This window comes from Taeniopygia guttata, chromosome 3, assembly GCF_048771995.1.
Source record: "Taeniopygia guttata chromosome 3, bTaeGut7.mat, whole genome shotgun sequence".
Taxonomy (NCBI): domain Eukaryota; kingdom Metazoa; phylum Chordata; class Aves; order Passeriformes; family Estrildidae; genus Taeniopygia; species Taeniopygia guttata.
The window spans coordinates 6731513-6747155 of record NC_133027.1 but is presented as its reverse complement, the minus strand read 5'-3'; the positions used below and the strand labels follow the sequence as shown (position 1 = coordinate 6747155).

General features: G+C 42.5%; 1 protein-coding gene across 2 annotated transcripts in view; it reads left to right on the top strand.

Moving 5' to 3' along the window:
- PTCHD4 (patched domain containing 4) overlaps positions 1–15643 on the top strand; it is a 79720-nt gene that overhangs the window by 11882 nt on the left and 52195 nt on the right. For both annotated transcript variants that reach the window (XM_072926305.1, XM_072926306.1), the window contains exon 2: positions 13063–13543. In XM_072926305.1, coding sequence (XP_072782406.1) covers positions 13063–13543 — 481 coding nt within the window. The remainder of the gene's footprint in view (positions 1–13062; positions 13544–15643) is intronic.

Below are 15643 nucleotides of genomic sequence, written 5' to 3'. Positions count from 1 at the left end.
TCTGTTTGTTCCTTTTGTTTTGTTCCTTTCTAGAATGAAACAAGTCCTCTTCTGGAGTTTTGTGCTGACTGTGAATTTTTGATGGGTGATTTGATTTGGATTTGGATGATTTGTAAAAGTCCTTTTGCCATGTTGTGCATTGTTTGATTGTTTCACAGCACTTCAAATTTGAAAATCCTCATACCTCTAATGTCAAAAATTGGCTCCATTTTGTCCCTGTTGAATTTTGTCATTTCTTAATTGTATTCTGGTTGTGCCAGGGAAAAATTATGGTAGCAGACAGTCCTAAAACTTAGTTTAACAGGATAGTTATGAAATATTCAGCTGGATCCTATCCTAGTTTTTCTCCAAGTTGAGCATGATCACAGAACTATTGTCTAGGAAATGGCTGGTGATGTTTGTGAAAAGAATTGTGGAGTCAGGCCATTTCTTCTCTTTTTGTTCAAAATGTCAGGGCCTTTGCTGCAGTGGATGGGATCTCGTCTGGTCTTCAGAGTCAGGCTGTGACCCTTCCAATGAGGGTCTGTATTGGAGAAATTTGTGGGTGCTCATGCAGAGAGTCACAATAGCAACACACATATTTCCTCTAAAAGCCATTTTCTATTCAGCATCTAATCTAAAGTGAGCCAAATGTGCAACCAGAGGATAGAAGGGTGAACCTGCAGGAGTAATTAATTTCAGTTTCTCTGAACATCTACATTAGGACTGGAGAAAGTCACTATTCAGAGACATCATAGACCAGAGCAATAATATTCGCATTATGCATTACCCTTTCAGATGGTTAAAATTAGGTAAGGTGAATGTCACTATACTTTTATTTCAAATTACCCCAAAAACAGTTCCATGAAATTTGTGTAAGCATGAGGAAATGCTGAATCTAGAGATCTTTAGAGAAAAGGCTCATATCAGGTGAAGATTTTCCAAAAAATCCCAGGGAATAATCTGTGTGTGCACTGACATGAGAAGAATAACCTCCCAGAATAATTTCACAGGGAAAATCTAGGTTCCTTCTCAAGTCCATTGCAACTTTTTCTCACTCCAAATCTCTGACAGGGCTTTGAAAAACTCTTTTTGGAAATTATTATTAGACAGTTGCGAAAGAGCTAAAATACATTAATCTGAATAAGGAATTAGCTCCCACTGAAAGAACTGGAATTAAATGCCATCCTCATCCAAAATAGATTGCCAGATATCTCCAGTTTATTGCAGCAGGGAGACAGAAATTTTGCAGAGTGCTCAGGAGACAAATGTTGAAATTCCATCATCTGGAAGAGCTTTAACATCTGATTACTCTTTGGCTTGCTCTATCAGAATTTTTCCCTAAATATTTGCATGAAATCCAAAGGTGGCTAGATACCACAAGGTCCCACCATCTGCAACATTTTTGCTTTAGAATTAAAAGTCCAATCCTTCCTCTTCTGCCAGAACCAAAACCTTTCCAAATAGACTATAATAATATAAAACTGAAAAATCACTTTGTGCAGCAGGTGATTTTGAAAAACCTTTTTTTGGGTTTTTAACACCTATTGCATTACAGTAATTATAAAATGTATATTTGGGAAGAAAAGCTTTGATGTATTGCAAGGAAAAATTTGAAATAAGTTGAAAGGATGGTTGTTAATACTAATATTATTTACAGAGAATTTCTGCATTTCTCCAGAAGTGCTTATACACAGAAATTAAATATTCATCTCACTTTGTATCTTGAATTCATTTTTAACAGCAGCACTACATTAATGTACACATCTAGGAACACATATAACTTAACTTCAAGCATTTTATGAAGGTACATAAACAAGGCTTTGGGGCACTGTAGGCTTTAGGAGGACTAAAATCCCTAAGAATGAGAGTCAGTCCATTTAAGATAAAAATTGCCTTCCAAAGGTGCCCTGTCTTCCTCTTTTCCTGTAGCAGGCAGTGAAGTAGTCCTGACATTTTCACAGTACTCCTGACATTTCCAGCCTGACACCTTGGTTAGGCAGCCTGACTCAGGACTCAGAGCCTCAGTTGTGGCTTCTCATGCTTTGAGCTTTGTTCTGGCTGGAGAGGCACATCCAAATCAGAAACTCTCCTTGAAGATAATAGGGATTGTGTATCCAGAGTAAGGACAAATACCCAGCTGTGAAATACAGCCACCTTTAGGATGGAGCCTTTCAGGTGTGGCACAACTGATATCACCATTAGATTGGGGGTTCTGAACAGAGAAAATTAAAGAAATCTTCTGCCAGATGGCAGCAAGGAGAGGATAAGGGGATTAAATATTTGGTTTTCCTTTTTTTTTTTTCTTTCGCTTTTCCCCCTTCTGTTCATTTTGCATAAACCTGGATTATTTCTCCAATCCATTTCACCACACACCACATGAGCAGCTGCTCCCAAGCTTGGCAGGGAGGAGATGCAAGCTTATGACAGAGAGGAAAGGGGCCTCACCTCTGGCATCACCAGTTCACACTAAGAAATGCAGCTACTGAAGAAAGTCCAGCACCAGAATGGGAAGATTTGTGGAGCATGGGCAGCTTCTCCAGCTGTGTGTTTGCACAGCATCTTGCACTGCAGGGTCCTGGGCCCTGCCAGAACCTCACTGGTGACCAGTGATTACAGTCTGAACCGAGATCTCGGCATCTGCTGGGCTTCATTTGTGTCTTCCCAGTCCTCTACAGCCCAGAGGCTGCACTGAGATAATTTTCCAGGCATGCAGACTTTCTTCAGTGGCACCCCCTGCAATCTCTAGGTGAAGGGTTTGGGATGATGTAAAATTTCCTGATTGCCTCACACTGTTGTGTAACACTATATCACTGCAATGTGCCCTGTGCTGAGACAGTGTAAGACACCGTCTCCCACAGAGTATGACTGAGAAAACACGGAAATCCAACCCTCCTTGTGTCAGTGAACTTCCAGTGTAAGAGCTCTGCAGTGATGAGAGGCAATGGGAAGCCCAGAGAGTCATAGAATCATTTAGGTTGGAAAGAACATCAAGTCCCACAGTTAACCCACCGCTGCCAAGTCCACCACTAAACCATGTCCCCAGACACCACACCTGCATGTTTTTGAACAATTCCACATGATGCCATGGCATGATGTGGTATTCCATGCCATGATGCCATGGGCTTTAACCTTTTTTAACTGGGACAAGAATTAAAGACTTTTGAGAAAATTGCACATGACAACACCTTCATCTCTGTGGGCTACTAACACAAGATTTTACCATGAAGGGAGCACATTACAAGGTGATCTTGAGACATAAAAGCTACCTGCTGATGTTCAAATGGGGTGTCAAAAATCTCTATGAATGTACTGAATTAAAAGTAACCTGGGTCAGCAGAACCCCAGGTTTAGTTAGGTTTTAATGCATAAACCAAGGCCTACTTAAATGCCTCATTCCCACTTCCCCTTCCCAGAGCCTCATCCAGTGCCATGAAAACAAAAGAAAAAAGAATAAAAAAGGAAAGCATCTGAAAGCAGACATTTTTTTGGCTCTCTCCAGCTAACAAATGGCCAAACTCATTAAAACCCAGTGTGTGCTGGAGAGGAGGGAGGGATGCTTCACGGAAGAGAAATTGCTGCACAATGCCAAATTTGAGAAAAATAAAAAAAGAGGGAAAACTGATTAATTATCTCTTAGAAAAGGGGAATTTTCAGCTAGAAGTGTTAAGTGTCCTCAACTGTATCTGCTTTGTGCAGTGCCTTGTTATATCTTACTGAGCATTGTGAGAGTTTAAGTCCCTGCTAGGATTTGGATAAGAGCACAGCAGCAACTCGTATTCAAAGCCTGGGCTTAGCTAATCCAGTTACCTGTAAATTAACCTCAAAACCATTCTAGACTCAAAATCTTGCTACATCACACTTGGCTCTGTCTGATTCTCAGTTACTTCTTTTCTTCCTGCCTTTGATAGAACATTTTTGCAGTGTTTCAGTACTTTGGCTGCTGGTCCCTGGAGAAAACAAGATGAGCGGAGACAGATAAAATTAAAGAGATGTTTGCCAACATAAAACATAATTTAAAAAGAGAAAAGCACCCTTTTCTGTGTCATTATTGAAACCTCAGATTGTAAAGGCTTAAATGATTCCTGTGGATCTGCTTTACTGCTCACTTTTTATTCTCTGTTGTTTGTTTTTTTAACATTTCCTTTAAATGAAGTAATAAAACCAGGCAAATCCAATCCTTTTCACTTTCTGGCAGATTTGCTTCCTATTTCTTCTGTGTATTGGATTTCAAGTGGTGTAAGGAAAGCAATTAGAAGAGGCACACAGTGGGATGCTCACAAAGCAAGAGGGCCCACAAATATGTCAGTGAAAATCTGTGTCCCCTCTTTAGAATCTCCTGACAGCCACTGGATCCCATTCTCATCCACCCAAATCTCTCTTTAGTTGCTGGTATGGAAAGAAGACTTTTTTTTTTTTTTTTTTTTTTTTTTTTTGGTGCATTCTGCTGTCTTTTTAAATTTAGTAATTAGGATCTTGTTTAACCTATAGCTCCATAGACCTCAAGAAATCTAAAGATTAAATATTCTCAAGAGATCGAAAGAATTTTGGTGGAATATTGTCCTGTTTACTCCATTTGGAGAAAAGCATGATCCTCATGAGATAACAAAACTGTTGAATTTCACTGGAGTACAAAGATAGCTTTAATTCATTAATTCACTTACTTTTTGTTGCTAATATAATTCAAATCACTGCATTTAGGAGAAAGATTTATCTATTATAAAAATTGAACTGTTCTATTTTCCTCCTCTTCCCAAGCAGCTAATTTAATTTCTTTTTTTTTTTTTTTTTTCATTGAAGAGCTGGAAAATCAACAATACTCTGAGACTCCAAAGGGCATCTTTCATCTGTGTCATGGAATATACTGTCTTGGTGCACCATAGTTTAGAAATGGACAGAGTGAAAATTGGGCTAGATGGGCCACTGGTCTGTGCTGAAAAAACACTCTAATTTTTTTAACATTCGTTGCAATTTTCTTCCTTTCCTTTGAACATTTCTAATATTGCACTTAAGCTGTGGAGGAAATCAGAATTCATATAGAGTATTCATTGATTAAAAGTACTCATGATACAGATTCATTGAGACTGCCAAACATGAGAGACCATTTCCATTCTTCAAACACATTCCTGCATATGCCAATGAGAGCATTTAACTGTATATATCCAAATATTGGTGTTTTACACAATTCCCTCAAAGCACTGCTGTCAATGATTCTTTCCTGTGTTTCTCCTTGGCACAAACAAAATCCTTTGGGATGAAGAGTAGCTGTGGGCAAGACCACAGAGACCAGCACCTTTTTCTTTTTTTCAATTGCACCTGGGCAGTTTTCATGGCTTAGCAACTGGCAGAGACATAAATGTTTTTGCAGTTTGCATAGGTGGAGAGTCACAGCTCTAGCAGGCAATGCAGGAGCTTGGATTTGCCCCCACCTGGCATCTCCTTGAAAAAGTTCTGACCTGCACTGGCTACTTTTACCATCATCCTTCTTCCTGGAGGATTTAGGGTGAGTGCAGCCATACCTTTGCTCCGTGGTTCCTCCACTGGCAGGGACAGGCTGTGAAAAGCAGAGGCTGGTGCCAAGATTTGTGATCCTGGGCAGGGCTGGATCTCTCCAAAGGACAATGAATGGTGAGGAGGGAGCAGGAGCTCTGTGCCTGCTGGAAACAAGAGGACAGTCATGTTTTAATACCTGACCTGGTAGATTTACCCACCCAGGGTAACCTATGATTTCAGAGGCCTGCTGACATGGATCACCTTTGGAAGGTGAATTTGTGTCACCTACAAGGTTTCCTGAGCTACCCACCTTCCTCCTGAGTGAGCTATCCCAGCTCCCCAGGCTGCTGGGCATCCCAGGAAAGCTGTGCCCTTCACCCCTGCACCCATCTCGTGGGACTGGGGTGCTGACAGCAGCTCACCTGCCTGAACTGTCTGTGCCAAAGCTGCTTCACTGCTGTGCCTGTGTCCTGCTCCTGATGGAGGGCAGAGAAGAAAAAGACAGAGACCAGCTGTAGCCCAAAATTATCCTCCAGTGCTTGCAGTTCTCTTTGTGCTGTCTGTGACTCTCCCATCTTCCAGCACCCTTCCCACCTAGGGAGATGAATGATCCCAGCCCATGTGGGTATTGCTCATCAGCTTCAAGGACACCACTGTGTCCTTGGGTGCACGGGTTCTGCTCAGGACAGCTGGGGACAAAGCTCTACTGGACAGTTAATCTATTCCTCTTTTCCAAAAGGAACTGGGATGGGATCTGAGATGGACTGAATGGGAATCTGACCTTGTGGATGAAGGGATCAGTTTAGAAACAAAGATCTTGAAGATAGGATAAAGACTGAAGAGGTGCTGCAAAGGATGTAAAGATGAAATATAGTCTAGGAGGGAAGTGGAGTTAGGCTGGTATAGGAGGGAGAGAGATTATCTTGTATTTTCTTCCCAGAGAGATGTGCAAAGGAAGCAGAAGATGGAGTTAGAGCCTTTTTTCCTTCCTTTCTGTCCTTCCCTTGCCTTGACAGAGATGCCAATTGACAGTGATGGGATGTAGGGACAGCTTGTCCAAAGAGATGGTGGATGCCCCATCCCTGGAAACATTCATGTCCGGGTTGGACGTGGCTGAGCAGCCTGATCTAGATGAAGGTGTTCCTGCTCATTTCAGGGATTGGACCAGGTGACCTTCCAAGGTCCCTTCCAACCCTGACCACACTATGATTCTCAGAAAACCTGACAGGTTTGTTGGCTGAAGGAATAAAGTGAGGAGCACCACTCAGAAACAGCACTGCCAGAAGCTCTTCCAAAGAGAAGAGATCCCTAATGGCAGTCACTCTTTGTTATTGCACTCTTATGAATTCTTACATAATTTGATTTAATTCTAGGACATTTCTTTTATTCTCTGTTATTAATACTACAATATAAGTCCCTTGAAACACTTTTAATCTGTTCTTGCTTCTTTTATCAAAATCTAGAAACCCAAAGCTGTTGAGGGTAGGGGTACAGGCCCAAAGTCATCAGAAAGCGGTGTCAGATGGTTCTGGTTTCCTTTTGGGTGCTCTGTGTACTTCTTTCTTTCACTTAAAAGTTGCCCTAGAAGTCCATGAATTCCCTGGGAAGAGGCTGAAGGGCTGTGGTTTTGTTAACCAGCAGGACACGTCTGTGAAGGGGCCAGCATGAGCCAGGAATGACAGGCAGATCAGGCATTTTTAGCATGGTAAAATCTGGGGTCAAGTCTTAAGTAATCTCATGCCTCTGCTTTAAGAACAGAGAAATAGGCAACTGCAGAGAACAAATCTGCTTTTGACCTGTACCTCAGGATGGAGTAGATTGTCTTTTAGATGTGCCTGACTCTTCACAGTGACCATAAACCGAATTTGCTTTGTTAGCTGGTGAGCTGAGCCTCATCATTGCTATGTAGCTGGAAATTGAAGAATTCTTCTTTATTGCAGCAGAGAGTTAGACAATTATTTCCTGGATAACTTCTCATGGCCACTTTCATATAATTAGTTTTTGCTGTGTGAGCAGACCCCTTGGCCATGGTTCTGTCCCTGTTCCCAGCCAGACAAGGTGCAGCTCTACCTCAAATGTCCTGCCCTCAGTGTTCACCTGCTCTGGATGCCCCCTCCATCCTTCATCCATACAGAACAGCTGCAGAGCAAACAGTGCAGGAGCACCTACACAGCTGCAACGGCAGGAAAACTGAAAACTGCTACATAAAAATGTGGGGGGAAATGCTGACATGAATCAGCATTATGTGCTTTGCTCTGGAAAGGAATGCTGCAAGAATTTTTGGTAATGGGTGGCTGTGTAACAGGGATTGACTGGTACGAGATCTCTGTGCATAACTGTACTAGGGACAGGGATGGAAGAATCAGTTTGATTGAGGAGAAAAAACCTTTCTCCAAAGTTTTACAGTGAGGCTGAAAGGAACATGAGCAGCCCAATATGTTAAACCCTAAATGAAAGGGGATTTAAATTTTTTATTACTTTTTTTACCTTGAAAACTGGCAGCTGGCTGAAAAGCCAGCTTGCTTCATCCTAACTTCTGTGGTTTTTAGCATAATGACCTACAGTGGAGTAGGAATGTCCTTATCAGAGGGAGAAACAACTGCATTGATTTCATTAGGATGTTTATCACACAATGTATTTCAGCAGACATTCCTGGTTGCCCTTTGTTGAACAGCTTAAGCTTTTAAGATAAAATAGCATGCAAGCAGGATGGCATGCTTTATCCTAACATTTCTATAATGCAGCTTGATAATGATCTATCACTCCAGCTGATGAGAAGAAGCAGTTAAATAAAAATAAAAATAGAGATAAGTTTTCTGGCTAAGGTCCTGTAGGTGTATTTGAATGGGAATGATCAGGCAGCTGGGAACAAGGGCTCCTTTCCCCATTGCTAGGGATCTGAAAAGAGTTTTAAAACCCTTGCCAGCCCAACCTCTCCTGAGCAAGGTGCTAAGAAGGCAGGAGCCATGCCCTCTCAAAAATACCTTCAACCCTCCCTTTTTCCTGTGAGAGGAAAGCCAGAGGAGGCTGATGCCATTTGGAGCAGAGATGAATGATAGAATAATTTATGTTCAAAAAAGACCTCCAAGATGATGTAGCCCAACCATTGAGTTACCACTGCCAGGCCCACCACTAATCCCTGTCCCTCAGTGCCAGTCCCCACAGCTCCCTGCCATTCTCTGTGCTGACTACAGCCCTGCTTTCTTCCTAACTTAGAGTGATTTTGGACAAATAAAACACCCCAGCAGAGGGTAAGGCCCTGCCAAGGGCGGCTGCTGCTGCAGTGACCACACAGAACCCCCAGCGGGAGCTGGGCCTGCAGCAGCTGCACTGAAAGTATTAAGGAAACAAAAAAAAAAAGGCCACAGGTAATTTTAGTAGTGAGAGAGTATTTCTAGTGTCCCTCTGGGCTGCATGCTGAGAGGATCTGTGCCTGCTACTATTATCACTAGCAGAAGATATTTAGCTCAGTAGGAGCAGCGAGTTTCCTTTAACCTGAGAGGTCCTCAGTGCTGGAGCAAGTCAAACTTCCCATGCCACTTACACATCTTCCTAGGAAATTAAGGGTCCAAGCATCCTTTACAGATAAGTTTCCAGCCTGAAACATAGAAGGGTTTTGTTCTGTACCCATTCATTCACAATTAGTGAATCTTACTGCTGAACAAACAAGGAGTTTGGATTTTCAACCACGAGCAAGGTTAGGTCAGCATAGACACGGGTGGCAAAGTCCATCATGCTGGGGGAACAGGAAGGTGAAGCTGTTCATGCCTGTCATCTTAGTCCTCATTCTCCTCCCTTTCAGAGCCTAAATATATCAAATGACTTTGGGACAACCAGAAAAAGAGAAGGGAGGACACAAAAAACAATTTAATAATGTCCATTGAAGCAAAGAATTTTGCTTACCCCCTGTTTTAGATGAAATATCACACACCCCAGCAGGTGATCTATGTTTCTTTGCATCTTTAAAGATGCTCAGATCTGGAGCAAATTACCTGCCATCAGAATCTGGAAGAGCAGACACTGTTAACAGTTCATCAGACATTAAAAAAAAAAAAAAAAAAAAAAAGGAAAGAAAAGAAAAGAGAAAGACAGACACAGACCGGGGATTTGAAACAAGATTCCAACCATGCAAGTGACCTTGCTAAAATCAATTAACATCTTCGGTTGTACATCCTACATGGGTAGAAAATCATGTACAACCAACAGCTACTACTGTTACTTATTTGGTGGGGGGTTTGTTTTTCTGCATATAGTATCAGAGAGTAGCAGCAGATGTAGGTTAAAAAGTGTAAGGGGTCTGCAGTCTGAAACATAAAAATATGTTATTAAATTGAAAACAGCAGTGCGTGGGCCTTTGCCAGGAAGGATGCAGTAATTATTAGCAGAAAACGCCTTTTTCATGAAGAACTATGCAGAATCTTATTCAAAACCTGCTTGATTCTTCAGGCATCACTTACACAAGTCATTGTGGCCACATTTTGTTTCCCAGACCTTAGGCTTAGTAAAGGAGTTTAGCCCTCTGTGACTTGTTCTTTCACTAAGTTGGTCCTGGAGGACAGCAGAAAACTTGGGGCAGTGGATAACTCCTCTGAAGCTCCCATGAGACTCCAAGAACAGGTAGGTCCCTGTCTTGGACTCTGGGAGGTGCTGAAATTCATGTTGGCAGCAGTGGGTCTCCGTTTTTCTACGCATAATTTGTCATCCATAAAAATGGGGTGAATGAAAGACTGCTTCCCCCCATATTTCTTCTGCTTTCCTCTCTAAGATTGTAACCACTGCAGAGAAGCTGTGGCTGTGCCACCTCTGGACATGTTCAAGGACAGGTTGGACAGGGTCTGTAGCAATCTGAACTAGTGAAAGCTGTCCCTGCCCATGGCAGGGACTTGGAAAGAGATGATTTTTAAGGTCTCTTCCAATCCAAGCTGTTTTATGATTCTGTTATTCTCCAAGGGTTGTATCAGAGAAAAGCCCTCTGGTGCCACAGGTGGTGTGGTGCCACATTCATATTTAACTGGAGCAAAGGCAAAATCCTTGCTTAGATAGGAAAGGGTTTGCCTCCAGAAAGAAGGGAACAGACAAAATATCCTCACAGCAATCTAGTGCCTGTGATTTCCTCGATTCCGTCTGAAAGCTTACTCTCTATTTTGCTGACATATGAGCTGGGTGCCCTATTGTACATCAGTGTGAAAAATAGCTGTTATCTGGTGTTTCACGGGAGATACGGCAGAACATGACTTATTTGTGCCTGCTCTGCTGCCTCCTTTGAAATGTTGCCGTCGCTCGCTGCTCCCTTCGCAGGGGAAGGCAGATGGTCATCACAAAGTTTCCCATAACCTTGCCGTGCCTGCTGCATAGTGAATCAATGAAACCTGAATTACAGAGCTCTGCCTGAGCTGGGAGCTGCGCTGCTACAGAATCCTGCAGTGCCTGCAAGCCTCTGAATGTCAGCTCTGCCCAGACATTGAGGAAATGTGAAATTTCTCTCCAAAATTTCAAGGCGGTGCCAAGTGGGGATTTTTAGCTGCAAAGTTGCATCCAATGTGAGCCAGGACTGCGTTGCTCAAGCCTTAATTACCAGCTTGGAAATGCACTTTTTGTGAGCCTTCAAATGTTAGGTGTGACCTCTCCTTAGAAAGAGTAGAAATAAAAAATCCAGACAGGATTGGAATGTAAAATGCTGGGGATGAGGATTTTTTGGAGTTTGAACAGCAGCAGCTGCCCCTCTGTGATAGCTGTCTCTGCTTATGTGACATTTGCAATGAGGCTCCAGGTGATTTTGGAAGCTGGCACTTAACTGCAGTTCACCTTTTGTGTCCGCTCGTGCCAGGATACCCTTGCCAGAAGCCACTATTTTGGTGGGAAATAACAACTGGGAATAGGGAAAAAAATGAGCTTCTGAAAAGCACTTTGTCACGTTCCCTGGGCTATGGCAGGCAAAGCTGGGAACAGTGTGAGCTCCTGCCTGAAAGTAGGCACAGGTAGAAATTTCTCTGTGGGAGGATTACCTCCTTTACTTACCTGACTGAAGGCAAGGTGAGTACATAAAACATTTTAAACACTGTCTCCCAATTTCTGATATTTATTTGCATTATGAGTCAACATGCTGGAAGACATCTAAATTTTATAAAGCCTCATTTCACTGATTTTTCCTTAGAATGGGAATCATTGCTATGAACAGGTCTGGCAATTTCAGATAATGACCTGCATGTGTCACAGGTGCTTCTAGAAACGGGTAACACTGGATGTAACACATGTTAAAATGTCTCCCCCAAATGGTTCTGACCTTTTGCATGATTGCTTCCGTGTGTGTGTGTGGAGGGCAGAGCCCTTCCCAAATTCAAGCTGTCAGCTCATTCTAGTAGTGTGTCTAGGCAAAGAATGCTCATATGAGCTCGCTGCTGCTAGGTAGCTTAGACATCTACTGCCTTGATAATTTTCTGTTTTTATTAAATACAAGAGGAATAAATTTGAAAACTTATAATTCAATTTTTGTTGGGGAGAAAGCAAAATATTATTTGGTGTGCTAAAGACAATCCCTGGATGTCAACTTATTTGATGAAAGAGATAACTTGTGCTGGGACAATTTTATCATTGACTCTTATTCCTCAGTTTGCAACTGTATTTGGTCTTCTAAATCCACACAGACTTCTGTCTTGGAAGGGGCACATACAGTTATCCTACTACCAGTGGCTAAAGAGAGAGGACCTTTCTTACAGGACCTTTCTTATTAAATCCTTACCATAACAAAAGAAAAAAATAACCCTAAAGAAGTATTTAAATGGGGCCAGATAACTTTACAAAAAAAAAAAAAAAAAGAGGTCTCGTCTTGTTAACAGACAGAGACTAAGTAGACTTGAAGTGTCCTTTACTGATTGTCGTGGAGTTTTATATGTCCTAGCATTTACCAAAGTAAGTGAGACCAAAGTAAGTTTTATACTCTTGAAATGTATAAAAAAATCAGATCCTGGTTAAATTTAGGTTTAAGGTAGATTATTTTCTCTGTGCCATTGGTATAAATCAGTGAAATCTCAAATTAACAATTCAAAAAGTCTTATTTTAATTCTATTTTTCTGGAGATAGAATAGCTATTAAACTTTGTGAATCTTTCTGTATCCTGAGGAATCAGGATTCATTTTATGTACATTTCCAGCTTCTAAAACTCATTTCCAAAGTGTCAAGAAATCACAAATCATCTAGAAATTAATCTTCATCTCAAACTTTTTGTAGTAATTTGAGATTTGTCATTGTCCATTAGTTAAATGTAGAAGGTTATTCGTCTCCCATGGGGTGAGGAGTTTGCATGCAACATTTTGGTCCTGGATATCTGGGAATCCCTGAGACTGCAATGGGTATCTGAGCAGTCCCTGAACTGCAGCACAGAAATGCAAATGAGCCTATAATGGGTAAGACAGAGTTTGGCAGGGAGCAGGGACAGATCCCAAAGGCCAGCGAGGGGAATGGCAAGGCTCCTGTTGAGTGCAGCGGTGTCTGAGCAGAGCTCTTGGCTTGTCTGTGAGAGGAGACGGAGTCTCTCTGCACCACGTCGTAAGCACGATAACCACACGCTCATTTTTCTGCTTTCTCTCCCAGGATGGAAGGAGCAGTTTCATTGGCCACCAGCTTGGAGGGGTAATGGAAGTGCCAAACAGCAAGGACCAGAGAGTCAAATCAGCCAGAGCCATCCAAATCACTTACTACCTCCAAACGTATGGCTCTGTCACCCAGGACCTCATTGGGGAGAAGTGGGAGAGCGAATTCTGTAAACTGATGCACAAGATGCAGCTGGATCACCAGGATCTGCAGCTCTACACACTAGCATCCTTTAGCCTCTGGAAGGACTTCCACCAGACCAGTCTCTTGGCCAGGGGCAAGATTTTGGTGAGCCTGATGCTGATTCTCCTGACTGCCACCCTCTCGAGCTCCATGAAGGACTGCCTGCGTAGCAAACCTTTCCTGGGACTCCTGGGAGTGCTCACTATCTGTATTTCCAGTGTCACTGCGGCAGGGATATTTTTCATTACTGATGGAAAATATAATTCTACTCTGTTGGGAATCCCTTTCTTCGCTATGGGTAATTATTTATCTTCATAATAATAGGATTAACAGAGTTTAATGACAGAATTGTAAATTACATCCTGGGTTATAAAGTGCAGATTTTACTTTGAGTGAAACTCCAAGTCATTTTCATCTTTCTAAATTGGTCTGTGCCTTGCCAAAAAAAAAAAAAAAAAAAAAAAAAGAAAAAAAAACTGAAACAAAACAAAGCAGTAGAAACAATAAAAAGAAAATTACATTCCTGGAATCTCAGCCAACATGAGAGAGGGGCAGTTCTATTGATTTCTGTTACAGAATGAAGGAGAAATTGTTATTGAAAACTAGTCAGCTCAGCAGACAAAATGGATATGTGTTGACCCAACTTTGATGGGAGGCCAGCCAAAAGAGTAAGTTAAACAGGAGGGTACCAAGGAAGAGCAGATTTTAACATCCTTTGCAAGAAGGGCTTTTCTTTGAGCTCTGCCTGAAGGGCAGCGTGAGACAGGTTGGTGTAATAAGATTGATGGACTTTATCTCAGAGAGGAGATTACAGTTGTGGTGTTTGCCAGGCTGTGAGCACAGGGGCCTGTCAGGATCTGTGGCACATAATCCCTTGGTTTGTGAAATCCCAGATCAGCTGCACAGATTTCCTTTGTGTTGCACCCAGACAGGGGAAGGTGTGGAAGAAGAACAAATGTAATACCCAGCTCTTTAGGAAGAAGAATTGCTTTCAATCAGTTGCTTTCTGGTGCTCTTTGGGTCCAAGCACTTGCAGTGCATCCATGTGGTTGATGAGTTTGCTGGGAAGTTTCATTGGAAAGGCTGAGGGAATGGTGCCCAGCTCAGCATTGTTTGGTGCCCTCACATCCAAGTTTGTCAGAGTTTTGCCATACCATGAGTCTGAGCCCCAGTGACAACTCTGTGCAAAATCTCAGAGGTGACAGCCCAGAAGTAAAGGTTTCCATGCTCAATTCTGGTGGCAGGGAATCTTACCTGTGGCCAGAGCTCTGCATTTTTACAGCTAATTTCTTAAGTCCTGTTCATACTTCTAGTCCTCAAACCGAGTACTGTGTTATGGTAAGAGTCAACTAAATATGCAAAGTCACAAGCCAGAGTCGAAGTTTGAAAAAGGGTCTTATACTTTCCTTAAAACCTCAATCTCCCAAAAGACCCCTGAGAAAACTCCTGTGAGTGTATGCATCCCCAGTCCCAACCTCCTGTTTAATCTAGCCCCTAATAATGCATCTGTGTCACTAAACAAAAGGGCTGAGCTGTGGCCTCATCAGTCCTGCCCTCAGAATCTCTGGAGCAGCTGCTTGAGGTGGGAAGAGGTAGAATGGAGGGATTGGTCAAGACTCCAGAAGGGAAAGAGAGGAGTGAGGCAAAAGACCCCAAGGAATTGCACGTTTGGTTCAGCCTCATTAACAGTGATAAACAAGGCTGTGCCAAAGCCTCTGATTCAGTCATCTGCACTGTGGCAATGGCCCTGACATGGACTGCCCTGTGCCAGCTCTTCAGATGTTGTGCACGGCTCTGTGGTGCCAGAGGAGTTGATGGAAAGTGCTGAGATGGGGAAAGGGAAGGAAGCCAGCAGAGAACGTGCCAGGTTGTGATGGATGGATCCTGACCTGTGCGAGGGGTGTGGGTTTAGGAAACAAAGAATGGAGAAAAGGATGAAGAGGGGGTCATGATTTTTATCAGATTTTGGCCACTTTTTCCTTGTGTGTCAAGAGGTGCATATCAAAGGAGGAATCAGAAGGCACTGCCTTGCTTGTGCAGCAAGTTGAAGTAAAGGTGAAAAAACCCTGAAGTGATGAAGAGCATCTTCCCTAAATTGTGCATTCCTCTGTTGGTGTCTCTTTTTAGATGTCTGGAGACATGAGTAGCACAATGTCTTTGCTTGACAGGTCCCAGACTTGTCACTCCCAAAGGAGCTCCTCAATTTAAACCTTCTGTGCAGCCCCAGGGTGAGACAAAGGTCAGAGTTTATGAAAGCAGTGTGCCTTAGTTTCCCATCTCAGTAGTTCATGACTTTGTTTGCTGTCTTAGGAAAAGTAACATTTATAACTTTCTGTTGTGTTTTGCTCTGTCATTCTTGTCACAGCCACTGCCAAGAGCAAAAGAAAAAGAAAAAACA